At 43.4% G+C, this 19599-nt stretch overlaps 2 protein-coding genes and 1 long non-coding RNA gene across 10 annotated transcripts in view; 2 read left to right on the top strand and 1 right to left on the bottom strand.

Annotated features, from left to right (window-relative positions):
• Positions 1-19599, bottom strand: part of LOC310823880 (uncharacterized protein) — a 417085-nt gene that overhangs the window by 279123 nt on the left and 118363 nt on the right. The window lies entirely within an intron of this gene.
• Positions 8078-9800, top strand: LOC310823960. The gene is made up of 3 exons (XR_014554992.1): positions 8078-9023; positions 9134-9436; positions 9665-9800. It is a non-coding gene; the product is annotated as an uncharacterized lncRNA (long non-coding RNA).
• The window catches only part of LOC310823639 (tripartite motif-containing protein 16-like), a gene marked incomplete at both ends in the record, with an annotated part of 11559 nt that continues 11490 nt past the window's right edge, over positions 19531-19599 (top strand). Inside the window, one exon of the mRNA XM_083696522.1 lies at positions 19531-19599. This exon is cut by the window's right edge and continues 507 nt beyond it. Within this exon, the coding sequence (XP_083552648.1) occupies positions 19531-19599 (69 nt within the window).

Here is a 19599-nt window from a genome sequence, read left to right on the forward strand (position 1 = left end):
AATTCCCAGGCCAACCACATCACAATTAAGAAAGTAAATATAAAAATATCCCACTGGAAATCAACTCCATGAAAAAACATTCCACAAAACGGTCACCTCCATTGTAAAATTTAACCTACCCTATAAACGATTCCCCCAACTGAGTAGGCTTCTCTGGGATAGAGCTCCCAGAAAAAATATTATTTATATTAAAATGGAGGGCCAATGTTAAAAGTATTCAATAAAAACAGACAGGGTTTGTGGCGCTGGCCACCATGTGTCTTCTTCAGAGGATAGAACCAGAATGAAGGGAAAGACACACATATATAGGGACAAGTTTAAAATATTGGATCCCGTGGGGGTGAGAATTCTCGGTATCCCCCCTGGGGGATTTTAGTTAGGGTTAGGGTTAGGAGTAGAAATGAGGTTAGGGTTAGGGTTAGGGTTACGGTTAGGGATAGGGATAGGGATAGGGTTAGGGTTAGGGTTAGGGTTAGGGTTAGGAGTAGAAATGAGGTTAGGGTTAGGGTTAGGGTTAGGAGTAGAAATGAGGTAAGGGTTAGGGTTAGGGTTAGGAGTAGAAATGAGGTTAGGGATAGGGTTAGGGTTACGCCTAGGGATAGGGTTAGGGTTAGGACTAAAAATGAGGTTAGGGTTAGGGTTAGGGATAGGGTTAGGGTTAGGGTTAGGAGTAGAAATGAGGTTAGGGTTAGGGTTACGGTTAGGAGTAGAGCTGAGGTTAGGGTTAGGGTTAGGGTTAGGGTTAGGTTTAGGGTTAGGGTTAGGAGTAGAAATGAGGTTAGGGTTAGGGTTAGGAGTAGAAATGAGGTTAGGGTTAGGGTTAGGAGTAGAAATGAGGTTAGGGTTAGGGTTACGGTTAGGAGTAGAGCTGAGGTTAGGGTTAGGGTTAGGTTTAGGGTTAGGGTTAGGGTTAGGAGTAGAAATGAGGTTAGGGTTAGGGTTAGGGTTAGGAGTAGAAATGAGGTTAGGGTTAGGGTTAGGGTTAGGAGTAGAAATGAGGTTTAGGTTAGGGTTAGGTAAGGAAAATGAGTTCTGCTACCAAAAGGGGTGAGCAGGAAGCACAGGCACATAAGTTCTCCCATACACCTTCTTCCTCAAATAAGTAATTGGAAATCGTGTACTTTAACCAACCATGGCATCAGTGTCACCTTCCACGACATTGAGTCTCTAGGGTGTAGCTAATCTTAGGGAACGGTTTAGAGAAAAGATATCTTTTTCGATTCCGATTCCAAATTCAACGAATTTGTTGGAAGGACCATACGCCCATTATAATTCCATAAATGCTAGTCTAAAGTGCTATCAATGGGGACATACATTTATGCTATATTGACAAACAAGATACCCATATTTACGCAAATCAATCACAAACACATTCAATAAATAAATTGTTAGTATTAAAGTGCTATCAATGGGGGCATAATTTCATGCAATGTTGACAAACAGAACACCCATATTTACACACACCAATCACATACATACTACCTTGGCGTACGTTCCCAATTTCAGAATCCCTTAAAGATATCTTTTTCTCATGATCTTTAGCTCTATTAAAAAGACCAAAACAAAAACATTTTTAGGTTTCTTTAAAAAAACGTTTTGCTTTTACTCCACTTCATTTAGGCCGCTGGGCAAAATAGTTCTTAATTTTTTAATCCAGCGTCTTTCTGCAGACAGTCTCTGAGCCCTTGACCACCCTACCCCAGACTCAAGACCCGAAATCACCATGCTCTTTGTGCTATGTTCCCGAAAATGTACGTACAGTTCAGTTGTTTTATCTGTTCGATCAATATAATATGTGTGTTATTTCAGACGTTGTAGCAATTAGTTTTTTGTCTGTCCAATATGCAGTTTGTTACAAACTGTACATTCCATCACATAAACCAGATTTGACGATTCCAACCGGAAAATTTGCCAAACTGGAGCGCTCAAACCCGTATGTTTGTTAGTAATATATTTTATCGATCTGAACCGTACATCACTTTTTTGTTGTTTTCCACTATTTAATGAGGCATGAACCAACAAATCTTTTAGATTTTTATTCCTTTTAAAGGCTGAAATAATTTTAAAATTTGACAGAGGCTCAATAACGTCCTGCAGTTTTTTAAAACGACTTTTTACCCCCGAGTTCAATTTTAAAGAGGCCGATGAGAAAATGGTCACAAAAGGGACAATGTTGTCATTTTTATCCGTACTACCAGGCCTTTGTACCTGGTGAAAGCTTTGTTTTACTTCAGCTTTAATAGAACGGAGGAATGTTCGACTATAACCCCTTGGTCTAAGCGCTTTGAAGAGCACTCTTGTTGCCAACTCGATGTCCTCAGGCCTTGTACATATTCTATTGAACCTTATCAGTTGGGACTTAATGATCCCCTTGAAGGTATGTTTAGGATGGTAGCTTATTTTATGTAGCAAAGCGTGGGTATCGGTGGGTTTAAAGTACACCCTAGTCCCCAGGCCACCTCCCCCATCGTCCCCTCTCATAATAAAAACCTCGGTGTCCAAAAATTCGATTTTTTCAGATTGTAAATTATACTTTAGAGTAATCGAATCATGGTGTTCGTTCAGGACGCTAATGAACTGCTTAAAATCCGACTCAGAGTAAGACCAGACCCCAAAGATATCATCCAGGTACCGGATGTATAATAATGGAGTTCTGCAGCATTTGGGCAAGACCGTTTGCTCCCAATCCGCCATGTATATATTGGCGTATGCTGGAGCAAACTTCTTCCCCATAGCAGTCCCATGTACCTGGAGATAATATTTGGAGTCAAACTCAAAGTCGTTTCGCGTCAAACCTAACTCTAAAAGAGAAAGAAGGGCCTCATCCGGTCTAGCTGGGTCAGGATATTTTTTAAAAATCTGTCTTACTGCTTTTAGGCCTAATACGGTATCTATATTAGTATACAGAGAATCTATATCGATGGAGAAAAGCATTGCTCCAGGAGGGACATCTATTGTTTTTATTTTATTAACAAACTCGTAGGTGTCTTTCACATAGCTAGGATGTTTTTGTGACAAGGGATTCAAAAAGTAATCTATGTATTCCGCTACTCTATATGATTCGCTCCCACAATCGGAAACGATCGGTCGACCGGGGGGAACTTCGTGCGGGACAGTCCAAGTCCTAGGATCCTTATGGATCTTCGGAAGAAGATAAAATTTTCGTGGACGTGGAACATCTGAACCAAACAGGTAATATTTTTGTTTGGAAGAAATATATTTCTTTGCATAGAGCTCCCCCACAATCTCCCTGATCCTACTCTGCGTCTCCGGCTGTAAGGAGCGATCCAGAGGTACATAATGTCTAGTATTATGTAGTTGTCTATTAGCCTCTGTGAGATACTGGGTTTTATCCATAATAACAATTTTAGATCCCTTGTCTGCAGGTTTTATAACTATGTCCTGGTTTCGTTTTAGTTTGTTTAATGCCTGTCGTTGTTCTTCTGACAGATTATTTTCTCCTGTGATTCTGTAGGAAACCTTCTCGAGTCCTCTAATGTCACGCCTGATCACCTGTTTTATTGGTTCAGAAACTGAATCCCACTCAGGTTCCCACTTCGAGGGCTCGATGAACGGTTTCAAAACAGAATCTACATTATAATCAAAATGATCCAATAATTTTAACCGTCTGTGATAACCCTAACCCTAACCCATATAGATCCCTCCTAAGACAGTCCCTGTCCACCCCCAGTGGCGTTGGAATAAAAGAGAGGCCCTTCTCCAACAACATCTGTTCCGGTTCCGGCAAGCTATAGGTAAGTGAAAGGTTAAGTATATTAGATTGTGTGGGGGTGAGCAATCTCGGTCCCCCAGCTTCTAGTTTAACTGTTTCATCCACTCATCCAGGATGGCCATTGCTGTTCTATTTGTCCAATGCACAGGATCCCGAGGCTGTACAGTAAAGACGTGTCCTTCCACACCCTTAAGCACCCTATAATGTGCTTCCAAGAAGGCATTCGTCTGTTTTATTAAAGGTTGTACTCCCTGTGGGAGCCGCGTTGAGAACTGGATCAAAGGCACAAAAACTTCTGCCTGGGGAAAGACCCTTCCCACCACTGCCACTAGTTGTTGAAATTGCTTTTTGATGGTATTAATCCGATTTTCTCTCAAACAGTTGTTGAGGCCCACCGAGAGCACAACCTTCTGTGTATTGGGGCAGGTGTCTAACTTCTCCAAAATACCTCTAAGATGGTGTATTTGGGCTCCAGGAAAACTATCCACCTGCACCAGTGGGTAATTGTAGTGAGTGATTCCAGACAAATTAGAATCCCCAATCACCACCACTTTTTGAAAGGTGTTAATATGGCGGGTCGGCCTCTGCCAAGGAGGGTGAGCAACAGCAATAGTAACAGTACCCTGGGTGGCCGGGGGGCTAGATGTAATATCGTACACCGGAGTGGGTTCCTCCACAGCGTCACTCACTCCCTGACCCCTCATGAACAGTGTCTCCCCAGGGGGCCCAGGCCAAGCCATCCTCCCATCCTCTATCAGCGGAGATGCAGAGATGGAATCTGACACCCCCACTGCCACATTGGTGAGAGGTGTCTCCCTGACCACAGCCACCCCCATTCCAAGGCCAGGAACATTATCAGATGCTAAGCCACTGGTGTCATGAGATGAATCAGATGTAGAGTCCCTCATCGGTCCTAAATCAAAGGTAGGACAAATATCAAATATCGCACAGTCCTCCACCGGACCAACTTGTGCTCCATCAGTCGGTTCCTGTGAACTCATTGCATGCACCATTATCTGTACTGTTCCTCCAGATTTTGTAATGGGGCTGGGTTTAGAATTAAGATTAGACCTGAGGTTAGGTTTAGGGTTCGGCCTAGGGTTAAGGTTAGGGTTAGGATTCGGCCAAGGGTTAGGGTTAGGGTTAGGGTTAGGTCTAGGACTAGGGTTAGGGTTAGGATTCAGCCTAGGATTAGGGTTAGGGGTAGGTTTAGGGTTAGGGTTAGGATTCAGCCTAGGGTTAAGGTTAGGGTTAGGGTTAGGATTCGGCCTAGGGTTAAGGTTAGGGTTAGGATAAGGGTTAGGGCTAGGGTTAAGGTTAGGATTCTGCCAAGGGTTAAGGTTAGGGTTAGGGCTAGGATTCGGCCTAGTGTTAAGGTTAGGGTTAGGATTCGGCCTAGGGTTAAGGTTAGGGTTAGGGTTAAGGTTAGGGTTGGGGTTAGGGTTAGGGTTAAGGTTAGGGTTAGGGTTTGGGATAGGGTCAGGGTTAGGAGTAGAAATGAGGTTAGGGTTAGTGTTAGGGATAGGGTTAGGGTTAGGGTTAGAAATGAGGTTAGGTTTAGGGTTAGGGTTAGGAGTAGAAATGAGGTTAGGGTTAGGGATAGGGTGAGGGTTAGGGTTAGGGTTAGGAGTAGATATTAGGTTAGGGTTAGTGTTAGGGATATGGTTAGGGTTAGGGGTCGAAATGAGGTTAGGGATAGGGTTAGGGTTAGGGATAGGGTGAGGGTTAGGGTTAGGGTTAGGAGTAGATATTAGGTTAGGGTTAGTGTTAGGGATATGGTTAGGGTTAGGGTTAGGGTTAGGAGTAGAGGGTTAGGGTTAGGGTTAGGGTTAGAAAATAAGTTAGGGTTAGGGTTAGTGTTAGGGTTAGGGACAGGGTTAGGGTTAGGAGTAGAAATGAGGTTAGGGTTAGGGTTTGGGATAGGGTTAGGGTTAGGGTTAGGAGTAGAAATGAGGTTAGGGTTAGTGTTAGGGATAGGGTTAGGGTTAGGGTTAGGATTAGAAATGAGTTTAGGTTTAGGGTTAGGGTTAGGAGTAGAGGGTTAGGGTTAGGGTTAGGGATAGGGTTAGGGTTAGGGTTAGGAGTAGAAATGAGGTTAGGGTTAGGAGTAGAAATGAGGGATAGGGTTAGGGTTAGGTAAGGGGAATCATAAAACATCTGCCTAGGCAGGAATGCACTGGCACACAAACTAATCTCTTTTTTCTTCTGTTTACTTTTCAAGATTTGTGAATTGGCGATTTCGCGGTTCAGCGATTTTCATGGAGCGAATACAGTGATCCAGACCTGTGGTTCACAAAAATAAAAACAGGTACGTTTTAGGTCCGGAAAATTGTAGGTTACTATATAGTTTCATGTATTATTCCTAAGGAGACCAAACAACGAATTGGCGACCTGGTTGTGGAACACCAAACAATTCCAACAAATCTCCACAATTCCCAGGCCAACCACATCACAATTAAGAAAGTAAATATAAAAATATCCCACTGGAAATCAACTCCATGAAAAAACATTCCACAAATCGGTCACCTCCATTGTAAAATTTAATCTACCCTATAAACGATTCCCCCAACTGAGTAGGCTTCTCTGGGATAGAGCTCCCAGAAAAAATATTATTTATATTAAAATGGAGGGCCAATGTTAAAAGTATTCAATAAAAACAGACAGGGTTTGTGGCGCTGGCCGGTCAGGTAAGGGGAATCATAAAACATCTGCCTAGGCAGGAATGCACTGGCACACAAACTAATCTCTTTTTTCTTCTGTTTACTTTTCAAGATTTGTGAATTGGCGATTTCGCGGTTCAGCGATTTTCATGGAGCGAATACAGTGATCCAGACCTGTGGTTCACAAAAATAAAAACAGGTACGTTTTAGGTCCGGAAAATTGTAGGTTACTATATAGTCTCATGTACTAAAAATCGACCAAACGACGAATTGGCGACCTAGTTGTGGAACACCAAACAATTCCAATAAATCTCCACAATTCCCAGGCCAACCACATCACAATTAAGAAAGTAAATATAAAGATATCCCACTGGAAATCAACTCCATGAAAAAACATTCCACAAAACGGTCACCTCCATTATAAAATTTAACCTACCCTATAAACGATTCCCCCAACTGAGTAGGCTTCTCTGGGATAGAGCTCCCAGAAAAAATATTATTTATATTAAAATGGAGGGCCAATGTTAAAAGTATTCAATAAAAACAGACAGGGTTTGTGGCGCTGGCCGGTCAGGTTAGGGGAATCATAAAACATCTGCCTAGGCAGGAATGCACTGGCACACAAACTAATCTCTTTTTTCTTCTGTTTACTTTTCAAGATTTGTGAATTGGCGATTTCGCGGTTCAGCGATTTTCATGGAGCGAATACAGTGATCCAGACCTGTGGTTCACAAAAATATTTATTTGTGATAAATTGATTCACTTTAAAATGTGACTGTAACGGATCACGTCGTTCGGTCCTTAAAGATGCCTGCACCAATTGATCTTTCAGGTTTTTATTTCTCCTATAGGCTGCTATAATTCTAAAATCCCGGAGAGGGTCTATTTTGGTTTGTGCTATTTTAAAATTGGCTTTAACGATTTTATTTAATTCGAGGGCGGCCGGTGCATAAGTTGAAACAAAAGGGACCAGATGTTTATCGTCCCTCCCTTCTGCAGGTTTACCCCCCCCACTAAACATCTGCTGGACCTCCACTTGGATGCCGCGGAGGAACGTCCTGCTATAGCCCCTCGGTCCCAGGGCCTGGAAGAGGGTCCGAGTCGCCGAACGCACATCCACCTCCGCCACACAGATCCGGCGAAACCTAATCAGTTGGGATTTGACAATCCCCCTGTAGGTATGCCTGGGATGGTAAGAAGATCTGTGCAGCAGAGCATGGGTGTCCGTCGGCTTAAAATAGACCCTCGTCCCGAGACCCACCCTCCCATCCTCACCATCCTCCACAAACACCTCAGTGTCCAGAAAATTTATTTTCTCTGGATGTAATTCATATTTAAATGTTATGGAAGGATGGTGTTCGTTGAGCGTTGACATAAAATTCCGAAAGTCTGGTTCCCCATGGGGCCAGACTCCAAAAATATCATCCAGATACCGCAGATACAGTGTTGGCAGTTTGTGGCATTTGGGGAAGACAGTTCGCTCAAATTCAGCCATATAGATGTTTGCATAGGCGGGAGCAAACTTCTTCCCCATCGCCGTACCATGAATCTGTAAATAATATTTATCATTAAATACAAAGTCATTTTTGGTTAAACCCAACTCCAACAACCTCAAGATAGCTGCATCCGGTCTATTTGGATCTGGGTGCCTTACCAAAATATTCTGAACAGCCTGGGCCCGTATCTCTAAAGAATTTTTGTGCAAAAAGTGGCTCCTAGCGGCCAAATTCTAAGAAAATTCTCAGAGGCATGACGTTTTCTTAGAATTTCCCCTAAAAGTGACACGAAAATCCCAGTTAATATAAAAGCTATTCCTCAAGAGTCCTAGCGCTTAAAAGGGCTCCTAAGGCGAGATCTGCTAAGAGCAGGGAAGAGGACTTTTAGTGGCTTAGGAGTTACCCTAAGCAGCTGCACAAAATGGCCAACAGAGGAGTCAGGAGAGATGTCCTGCAAACACTGGATGACAGGGAATTATTGAGACGCTACAGATTGGATCGTGCAGGAATCATGTTTGTGGTGGATCTCCTTAGAGATGCAATTACTTCACCAACTCGACGCCACAACGCTATTACACCGGAGAAGAAAGTAATCACAACCCTGAGGTATTTGGCAACAGGGAAAATGCAACAATGCAGCAGTGATGACTTCGGTCTGTCCCAATCCTCCGTCAGCAGAGTCATCACCCAAACACTGACAGCTTTGTCACAACCTAATATTGTGACACAATTTGTTTCATTCCCGCTGGATGCCCGCACTTTACACACACATAAAAGGGCATTTATGGACATTGCAGGATTCCCTGGCGTTGTGGGTGTAATTGATGGAACACATGTGAGAATAATTGCGCCATCAGAGGACGAGGCTGTCTTTGTTAACAGGAAGAATTTCCACAGCATCAATGTGCAAATAGTGTTCAATGCGGCCTGGAAGATTTTGGACATTGTGGCTAAATGGCCAGGCTCCACACATGATGCGAGAATGCTCTCCGAGAGTGGCATCAGACAGCTTTTTGAGAGACGCTATGTGCCAGCTAATTGCCACTTGTTAGGGGACAGTGGCTATCCATGCAAACCATGGCTCCTTACACCTTACCTCCAGCCACGCCAAGGGCCCCAACTAAACTATAACAGGTAAGCCAAACAATACAAAAATCATGGAAATGAAATGCAAGCAATATGTTAGAGCATCCAAGTAGTGCAATATTTCCATCAAATAATTAAAGGTCTGTATTCTATTGTAGGGCCCACAAGACAACAAGAGCGGTGGTGGAGCGTGGCATAGGCCAGCTTAAGAGGCGCTTTCATGTTCTCCACGGAGAGGTGCGGCTGAGGCCTGAAAAAGTCAGCAAAGTCATCATAGCCTGTGCAATATTACACAATATTTGCAAGGTTAGACAGATTGCAGAACCTCTGGAGGATGGCGATGAGGATGAGGATGGAGACAACGATGAGGATGGTGGTGAAGAAGATATTCACATTCCACAGGGGAACCTAGCCCAGAGTGGACTGCCTTACAGGGCAAACTTCACAAATTTACATTTCAGGCAAGCTGTAGCCCCATGTCATTTGAGAACTTGTGATGGTATTAAGAACTACCACAGTTTTACTGCACATCACCTGCAATTGTTAAATGCAAGACACAGAACACAATCTCTAAATGGTTTATTTTTTAGGTGTTCAATTTTAAGGCGGTAGTACTCCTCCTGAAGGGAAAGGACTTTTTTTTGTTGTTCAAACACATCAATTGTGAGTTGCAATCTTCTCTCCAGCAGGGATGCTGACGGAGCAGGTGCTGCGGATGGGAATGGTGTTTGATCCGCCGGGCTATCCTGAGTAGCAGCTGCAGATGGTTCAGGCGGCAAACTTGATGGGCCCGGTTCTTGTGATGGCTCCATGCTACAGAAATACATAGGCCTAGTTTAATTATTGTTTTGATTAAATTAATTTAATACAATGAGCATGGATAACACATGAAATGGCTTCTGCAATGAATAAACACTGTTGATATGAATAACCCTGTGTCCTACCTTTGCTGCATTTCAAGGGCCTGCATCATTGACGTGTCAATGCCTGTTGGCAGCCCGGTGACACTGACCTCAGAGTGTCCCAGGACTTGAAAGACAGTGTCGGCCACCTGGGACAGCCGCTTTGCAGGTGGTTCACCCCCTAGAAAGAAACAGTCAATGAGCACAGTACTTAGGCATGTAAATTAACTTTGCCAGCAGGAGCAAGTTGCCAGATTATGTGGTAGGCCATAGTATTTTGCTCACCTGTGAGTGAGGATTCCCGCTTGTGTGCTGCAATCTCATATTTTGCCTTGGACTGCAGCACATACCACCTTTTCTCACAATCGTCGCCTGTCCGCACCACCAGTGGAAAAGAGGCATTGATTGTTTGGGATATTGTGTCCCAGGCGCGCCTCTTGCCTTGGCTAGTGACAGTTGGGCCAAATTTTCCTCGTAACATACCTTTATGTTCGTTCACCAACTGGGCCAGCAACAAACCTTGCTCCTCAGTCCAGTTCGGCTTGCGATTCCTTTTTTTCTCCATTTTCTGTGTTTGTAGGATATTTGTTAACAAGCCTTCATAAATAGACCAGCCAGCAATCACAGACATTGTTAAAAGCTGAGCTGTGTTACCCTCGTTAAGTTCACACTGAGTTGTAACGTTGCAATTTCTACTTCATTAAGGACAGCCCCTTGAGATAGGCCATCTTGTTTTCAATGGGGTCCATATGGAAGTGAAAGTACAAAATATGCCAGCTAGGATATTAATATGAGCAAATGAGACACAAATCATTATTTGAACAGGGTGTAATGAGCTTAAGTTTTCACATATTTTAGATTCTAATGTTAGGCTATAACCCCTACAGCTTACTATTCATTTTCCAGATATTTTCTTGAATGTGAAATATTATTTACAATTATAGTCTGCATAAGATTAGAGTGTGTAATTATGTTTATTGATTTGAGGGTACATCCTTTGCTCATTATCACCAAAAGTTCATTTTCATCAAACTTGTAGGATCAACCAATCACGGCTTTTGAAATGATGACTCATACCTAGCAACGGGGTCAACCACACCCCCTCACTAAGATAGGATTTTTCATCCATTCCTGGCTCAGAGTTCACTGAAAATGTTCTGGAATCACTTCTAAGCTAAAACTCCTGGCAAGGAATTTTTAGGTTAAGTTAGGAGCTCTCTGAGAGGATTCTCAGAATCTTTAAGGATACGGGCCCAGAACTTCTGGAACAATGTGCTTTGGACAGATGAATCCAAAGTTGAACTATTTGGGCACAGTAAGAGTAGACATGTTTGGCGCAAAACCAAGACAGCATTTGAGAACAAGAACCTCATACCAACTGTGAAGCATGGGGGTGGAAATGTCATGGTTTGGGGCTGCTTTTCTGCAGAAGGGCCTGGTCAGCTCACCATCATAGAATCCACTATGAATTTTGTATTGTATCAGAGGGTGCTTGAGGAAAATGTGAGACCATCTGTTCGAAAGTTGAAGCTGAAGCAGATGTGGACCATGCAACATGACAATGACCCAAAACATTCCAGTAAATCTACCAAGGAATGGCTCAAGAAAAATAAATTGAGAGTTCTGGAATGGTCAAGTCAAAGCCCGGATCTTAATCTTATTGAGATGCTGTGGATTGATTTGAAACTGGCTGTGCATGCAAGACACCCCTCGAACATCACACAGCTGAAAGAATTCTGCAAGGAGGAGTGGGAAAAACTTTCTCCCAATTGATGTCAGAGACCTGTAGACAGTTATAAGAAACGTCTAATTGAGGTTATTTCAGCCAAGGGGGGCAATACTAGCTATTAGGGCATAGGGTGTCCTAACTTTTTCCTCAGTAGGAATTGGCATTATTGTTAATTTTTCGTTAAATAAATGATTACAAAGTTACATTTTCATAGTTTTTTGTTCAATTACATCCCCTTTATCTATAGACATTGTTAGAAAGAAGATAACATATTGATATGTCCATATTTTTAAGAGAATAACTTAATATTTTGGGGGGTGTCCTAACTTTTTCTCATGACTGTATGTGCATTCCTAGAACCGGCCCTGGTGTGTAGTGGTGTGTAGTGTGGTGTGGTGTAGTGTAGTGTAGTGTAGTGTAGTGTAGTGTAGTGTAGTGTGGTGTGGTGTGGTGTGGTGTGGTGTGGTGTGTGTAGTGGTGTGTAGTGTAGTGTTGTGTTGTGTGGTGTGAGCTATGATACTGAGCAGTAAAAGTTGTGTAAGTGTACATGTTGTTGTTGATTATTAACCAGGAAGGGAGGGTACTATGACTATGATGTATCAGATGATATTAACAGTTACGGTCCAGAGTCAAACTGACCTGGCCTCCATATTCAGGCTGGCTTTAATTGTGAGTTTAAAATGGAAAAAAGCTTTGATTGACGTCTATTGTACATTCTTACTGCATTAACCCTCCTATTATGTTCAAATAAAGTTACAACTTTGATGTTTCGGGTCAATTTGACCCGAGCAATGTAAACATGCAGAAAATGATTTTAACTGAAAGTCTTAACCAAGTTTCTGTCTCAGCAACTTTAGGCCTTCCTACTGACCATCTTTATAGCCCAGTAAATAATACATGACTGCCCCCAACCTCCCCTTATACATCAAGTATTGATTGTATATGACTATTACGAAATATGCAAATCACTGTACTATCTCATTCATTGACCTAAAATGAAAAACAAATTATGTTTTGATGTTTGCAGGGCTTTATGTTGATATTAAATGCTCATTAAAGAGTTCAAATGCAGATTGTATGTCTTGTATATGACTGCTAGCATATCTGGTGGGGCCTGGAACCATTTTGATGACATTAGCTGCAGTCAGTTTACCCTGTCTTGTAACTGGGGATCCAGACCATAGGAGCTTTCCATTTTTGGATGTCATGTTAGTTCTTGGTGGTTGAGATATGACAAGGGGGTTTATTTGTGTTTGAGAAACTACAGGAGGGTCAGAATGTCCTATCTCACTGGCTTCATTCTCATCAGAGGAGGATGCCGCATAATCAGGGTCCTCCTCAACATTATCCTCTGTCTCAGACACATCCTCATCTATATCACTTCCATCCTGAAAGATCTGTGACAGAACCTCAGTTGCAGCAAATCTTTTTCTCTGTCTGGTGGTCATTTTCAAAATGTTTAGTTGAGGCACAAATGCAAAGAGAAATGGTTTAGAGGGCTGTGTGTGCAGCCCTGTGTGTGCAGCCCTTATTATAAGGTTGTCCCCATGTTGCATGAATTATCAAACTTCTCGCGGGAACTATGTTTGCCCCATCCTATATACTGCGAGAATTATCAGTGTTGTTGTGGGAACAATGTTTGCCCCACCCCACATACTGCGAGAATTATCAGAGTTCCCGCGGTTATATGTTTGCCCCACCCCCCATGCTGCGAGAATGATCAGAGTTGTTATGAGAACTGTCATAGTTGTTATGAGTCCTGTCAGATTTCTCGCGGGAAATTTGTCTTCCCTCTCTCATTACTTCTTGAATGATCAGAGATCTCGTGGGAACTGTTTTCTCCTCACACACACACACACACACGGATGGACACGCACACAGACAGACACACACACACACACACACACACACACAAGGAAGGACACACACACAGACACACACACACACACACACACACACACACACACACAAATGAACGTGTAGGTGCCCTCAGTATCATCCAACACAACAAAAACGAGATAGAAATCAGGGTTTTATAGAACAATAGTGCTAGGGGTCAAAATGACCCTAACACGACCGATGCGTACAAAATGTGTACAGGACATGTTTTTATTTTTTTTTGGTTAATTTCATGTTTGCCTTGTTTACCCCATAAAGTTAGGAAAAGTCATAAAAAATCTAGCTGAAAAAAGTATGTTAACCATGTTTTTAGAGACAGTAAACATTGAATTGGGTCAAATTGACCCCTAACATAATAGGAGGGTTAATATCATCTGATACATCATAGTCATAGTACCCTCTCTTCCTGGTTAATAATCAACAACAACATGTAAACTTACACAACTTTTACTGCTCAGTATCATAGCTCACACCACACTACACTACACTACACTACACTACACTACACTACACTACACACACAACACTACACTACACTACACTACACACACAACAAAACACTACACTACATTACACTACACTACACTACACTACACTACACACCACTACACTACACAACACTACACTACACTACACTACACCACACTACACTACACTACACTACACTACACTACACTACACTACACAACACTACACACAAAAACACTACGCTACACTACACTACACTACACTACACAACACTACACTACACACAACACTACACTACACTACACTACACTACACTACACTCTTTACACAAGCTCAAACATGATCGACACTCTCTTTCCCTCTGTACCTCTCTCTCCCTCCCTCCTCTCTCCATCCCATCTCTCTCTCTCCCTCCCTACCTCTCTCTACTACTCTCCCTCCCTCTCTCCCTCCATCCTTTCCCTCCCTCCCCCCCTCTCTCCCCCCCCTCTCCCTCCATCCTCTCCCTCCCTCCCTCCCTCCCTCCCCTTCCTATCTCCCCCCCTCTCTCCTTCCCTCCCTCCCTCTCTCCCTCCCCTCTCTCCCTCCCTCCCTCCCTCCTCTCTCTCATTCTCTCCCTTCCTCCCTCCCTCCCTCCCTCCCTCACTCCCTCTATCCCTCTGTCTGGCACCAACAACTATGCCACGTTCAAAGTCACTTAAACCACCTTCAGCAGGTCGTCTTGACCATGTCTACATGCCTAAATGCATTGAGTTGCTGTAATGTGATTGGCTGATTAGATATTTGCGTTAAAGAGCAGTTGAACAGGTGTACCTAATAAAGTGGCCGGTGAATGGATATATATATATATATATAAAATGTATAATATAAAAAATATATATATATATATTTTTGTGATCTATCCCTTTAATGCAGTAAGAATGTACAATAGACTTTCAATCAAAGCTTTTTTCCATTTTAAACTCACAAATAAAGCCAGCCTGAAAATGGAGGCCAGGTCAGTTTGACTCTGGACCGTAACTGTTAATATCATCTGATACATCATAGTCATAGTACCCTCCCTTCCTGGTTAATTATTAACAACAACATGTAAACTTACATAACTTTTACTGCTCAGTATCATAGCTCACATCACACCACACAACACTACACTACACTACACTACACAACATACCACAAAACACTACACTACACTACACAACACACACAACACAACACAACACTACACTAAAACACTACACAACACACCACAACATATGGTAAATTTAAAGACAATATAAGGGTTTGCAATGGAATGGAAGAGGTCACAAGAAAACGGATGGTCCTAGAACATTTGGAGAATGCAGTCAAGAGGGGTGAGGTCAGATTGAGGGGTTTGCTATAGGTGAAGAGAACAAAGGATCAAAGCTGGAGAAACCAGGATAGAGTAATTAAAAGCTAGGGTAATTAAGTAATAAACAAAGGTATAAACAGCCAGAACAAAAGGCTTTTTGAAATCAGCCTGGGCGTCAGCAAGGTCTGACCAGACTAACGGGGGCCAGCCAGGTAGGCGGCGCACACCTTGATGACGAAATATAGATCTTGAATGTTATTGGTGCATGTAGACAGGAAACAGAAATACGTTGAATAGAAGGCGTTAACCTGTGTGAAGTCTATGAAGGCAGGTGACTGAAGAGATAACGGGGTCAACTTTGGAAACCTGAACGGTTAAATATTCTCTGTGAATAAAGTCTTTGAATGAATCGACAGCTCTGGTTAATGGTATTTTACTTCAAAGTATTATAACTTAAATTCTACGACAAACACACCACACAACACACCACACCACACCACAACAGAACACACCACAACACACCACAGAAGTACACTTTTCCAGCAGAGCACACTCTCCCTGGTTAATGATCAACAAGAACCATAAACAGTTATCTGATTTTTACTGCTCAGGATCACAGTTCACACAACACAACACTCACAGTGAACATTTCCATCACAGTTCAATCTTGTTAAATATGATGATTCATCAACAAGAGAGATTCTCACATTTCTCTTCTTCTGGCTTGGTTTTGGACACACGATGATATGAAACACTTGTGTATAATTTTGTATGGAAGTGCCTTCAAATTGAGAAAGAGAAAATGTATGTAAAAATGGAGAAAATACCCCTGGTCCCCAAAGGGTTAACCTGCAAAGTGAGGCCTTCTCTTTTCCCCCCATCAGAACAATGTGGGACTTGTCCATGTTTACAACCCTTGACTGATAAATGTCTCTCTCTCTCTCTCTCTCTCTCTCTCTCTCTCTCCCTCTCTCTCTCTCTCTCTCTCCCTCTCTACCTCTTTTCCCAATCCAATCCCTCTTTCTCTGTCTTTTTCTCTCCCTACCTCCCTTCCTCTGTCCCTCCCTCTTTCTCCCTCCCTCTCTCCCTTTTTCTCTCTCTCCCTCCCTCCCTCCCTCCCTCCTTCTCTCCCTCCCTACCTCTTCTCCCCATACAATCCCTCTCTCTCTCTTTCCCTCTTTCTCTGTCTTTTTCTCTCTCTCCCTCCCTACCCCCCTCTCTCCCTCTACCTCCCACCCTCTCTCCCTCTACCTCTCACCCTCTCTCCCTACCTCCCTTCCTCTCTCCCTCCCTCTTTCTCCTTCCCTCCCTCTCTCCCTCCCTACCTACCTCTTCTCCCCATCCAATCTCTCTCTCTCTCTCTCTCTCTTTCCCTCTTTCTGTCTTTTTCTCTCTCTCCCTCCCTACCCCCATTTCTCCCTCTACCTCCCCCCCTCCCTTTTTCTCCCTCCCTCCCTCCCTACCTCCCTCTCTCCCTGCTTCACTCGCTCTCTCTCTCTCTTTCTCTCCCTCCCTCTATCTCTCTCTCTCTGTCACAATCTCTCTCTCTCTTTCTTTCACTCCCCTCCCTTTCCTCCCTCCTTCCCGCCTCCTTCTCTCCCTCCATGCCTCTCTCTCCCTACGTGCCTCTCTCTCCCTCTGTACCTCTCTCTCCCTCCCTCCTCTCTCCATCCCATCTCTCTTCCTCCTTCCCTACCTCTCTCTACTACTCTCCCTCCCTCTCTCCCTCCATCCTCTCCCTCCCTCACCCCCTCTCTCTCCCTCACTCTCTCCCTCCCTCCCTCCCCTTCCTATCTCCCTCCCTCTCTCCCTCCTCTCACTCCCTCTCTGCCTCCCTCCCTTCTCTCTCTCCCTCTCTCCCTCCCTCCCTCCCTCCTCTCTCTCATTCTCTCCCTCCCTCCTTCCCTCCCTCCCTCCCTCCCTCCCTCCCTCCCTCAATCCCTCCGTCTGGCACCAACAACTATACCACGTTCAAAGTCACTTAAACCACCTTCAGCAGGTCATCTTGACCATGCCTACATGCCTAAATGCATTGAGTTGTACCTAATAAAGTGGCCGGTGAATAGCCAGCCTGAAAATGGAGGCCAGGTCAGTTTGACTCTGGACCGTAACTGTTAATATCATATGATACATCATAGTCATAGTACCCTCTCTTCCTGGTTAATAATCAACAACAGCATGTACACTTACATAACTTTTACTGCTCAGTATCATAGCTCACACCACACCACACCACACTACACTACACTACACAACATTACACAACACTACACTACACTACACAACACTACACTACACTACACCACACCACACAACACTACACTACACTACACAACACCACACTAAAACACTACACAACACCACACTAAAACACTACACAACACACCACAACATATGATCAATTTAAAGACAATATAAGGGTTTGTAATGGAATGGAAGAGGTCACAAGAAAACAGATGGTCCTAGAACATTTAGAGAAAGCAGTCAAGAGGGGTGAGGTCAGATTGAGGGGTTTGCTATAGGTGAAGAGAACGGATCAAAGCTGCAGAAACCAGGATAGAGTACTTAAAAGTTAGGGTAATTAAGTAATAAACAAAGGTATAAACAGCCAGAACAAAAGGCTTTTGAAATCAGCCTGGGCGTCAGCAAGGTCTGACCAGACTAACGGGTGCCAGCCAGGTAGGCGGCGCACACCTTGATGACGAAATATAGATCTTGAATGTTATTGGTGCATGTAGACAGGAAACAGAAATACGTTGAATAGAAGGCGTTAACCTGTGTGAAGTCTATGAAGGCAGGTGACTGAAGAGATAACGGGGTCAACTTTGCAAACCTGAACGGCTAAATATTCTCTGTGAATAAAGTCTTTGAATGAATCGACAGCTCTGGTTAACGGTATTGTATTTCAAAGTATTATAACTTAAATTCTAACCCAATCCCTAACCCAAATACACCACACAACACACCACACCACACTAAAACACTACACAACACACACACCACACCACACCACACCACACCACACACCACACTACACACCACAACAAAACACACCACAACAGAACACACCACAACACAACAAGTACACTTTTCCAGCAGAGCACACTCTCCCTGGTTAATGATCAACAAGAACCATAAACAGTTATCTGATTTTTACTGCTCAGGATCACAGTTCACACAACACAACACTCACAGTGAACATTTCCATCACAGTTCAATCTTGTTAAATATGATGATTCATCAACAAGAGAGATTCTCACATTTCTCTTCTTCTGGCTTGGTTGTGGACACACGATGATATGAAACACTTGGGTATTATTTTGTATGGAAGTGCCTTCAAATTGAGAAAGAAAAAATGTATGTAAAAATGGAGAAAATACCCCTGGTCCCCAAAGGGTTAACCTGCAAAGTGAGGCCTTCTCTTTTCCCCCCATCAGAACAATGTGGGACATGTCCATGTTTACAACCCTTGGCTGATACATGTCTCTCTCTCTCTCTCTCTCTCTCTCTCTCTCTCTCTCTCTCTCTCTCTCTCTCTCTCTCTCTCTCTCTCTCTCTCTCTCTCTCTCTCTCTCTCTCTCTCTCTCGGGGGGAAAAGAAGCCAGCTCAGCCTGAATTGATATCATCTGATACATCATAGTCATAGTACCCTCCCTTCCTGGTTAATTATTAACAACAACATGTACACTTACATAACTTTTAATGCTCAGTATCATAGCTCACACTACACCACACCACACAACACAACACAACACAACACAACACCACACTACACTGCACAACACTACACCACACCACACAACACTTCACTACACTACACTACACTACACAACACAACACAACACAACAACACAACACAACACAACACAACACAACACAACACAACGCAACGCAACGCAACACAACACAACCTAACACAACACAACACAACATTGTACTCTGCACAATGACAATAAAGTTGAATCAAATCTAATCTAATCTAAAACACTGTGTGGCAACCTGATGAGGTGTGTGTGGGAGGGAGCTGAGAGGAACATAGGGTGGAGCATTACTCTCACACACACACATACACACACACACACACACACACACACACACCCACACACACACACACCACTCCCCCGACAGTTACAGAGACACAGAACAAGGAAGTGTTCCCGCCCACAAGCACAAAACTTATCTCACTGACACTCTGCTGCTCAGTCTGGTCGTGTGTGCAGCAACATGGCAGAGAGCATGGACTCTATTACCTGTCCGATCTGTCTGGATCTACTGAAGGATCCGGTGGCTATT

The sequence above is a fragment of the Argentina silus genome (assembly GCF_951799395.1).
Source record: "Argentina silus genome assembly, chromosome: Y".
NCBI lineage: Eukaryota > Metazoa > Chordata > Actinopteri > Argentiniformes > Argentinidae > Argentina > Argentina silus.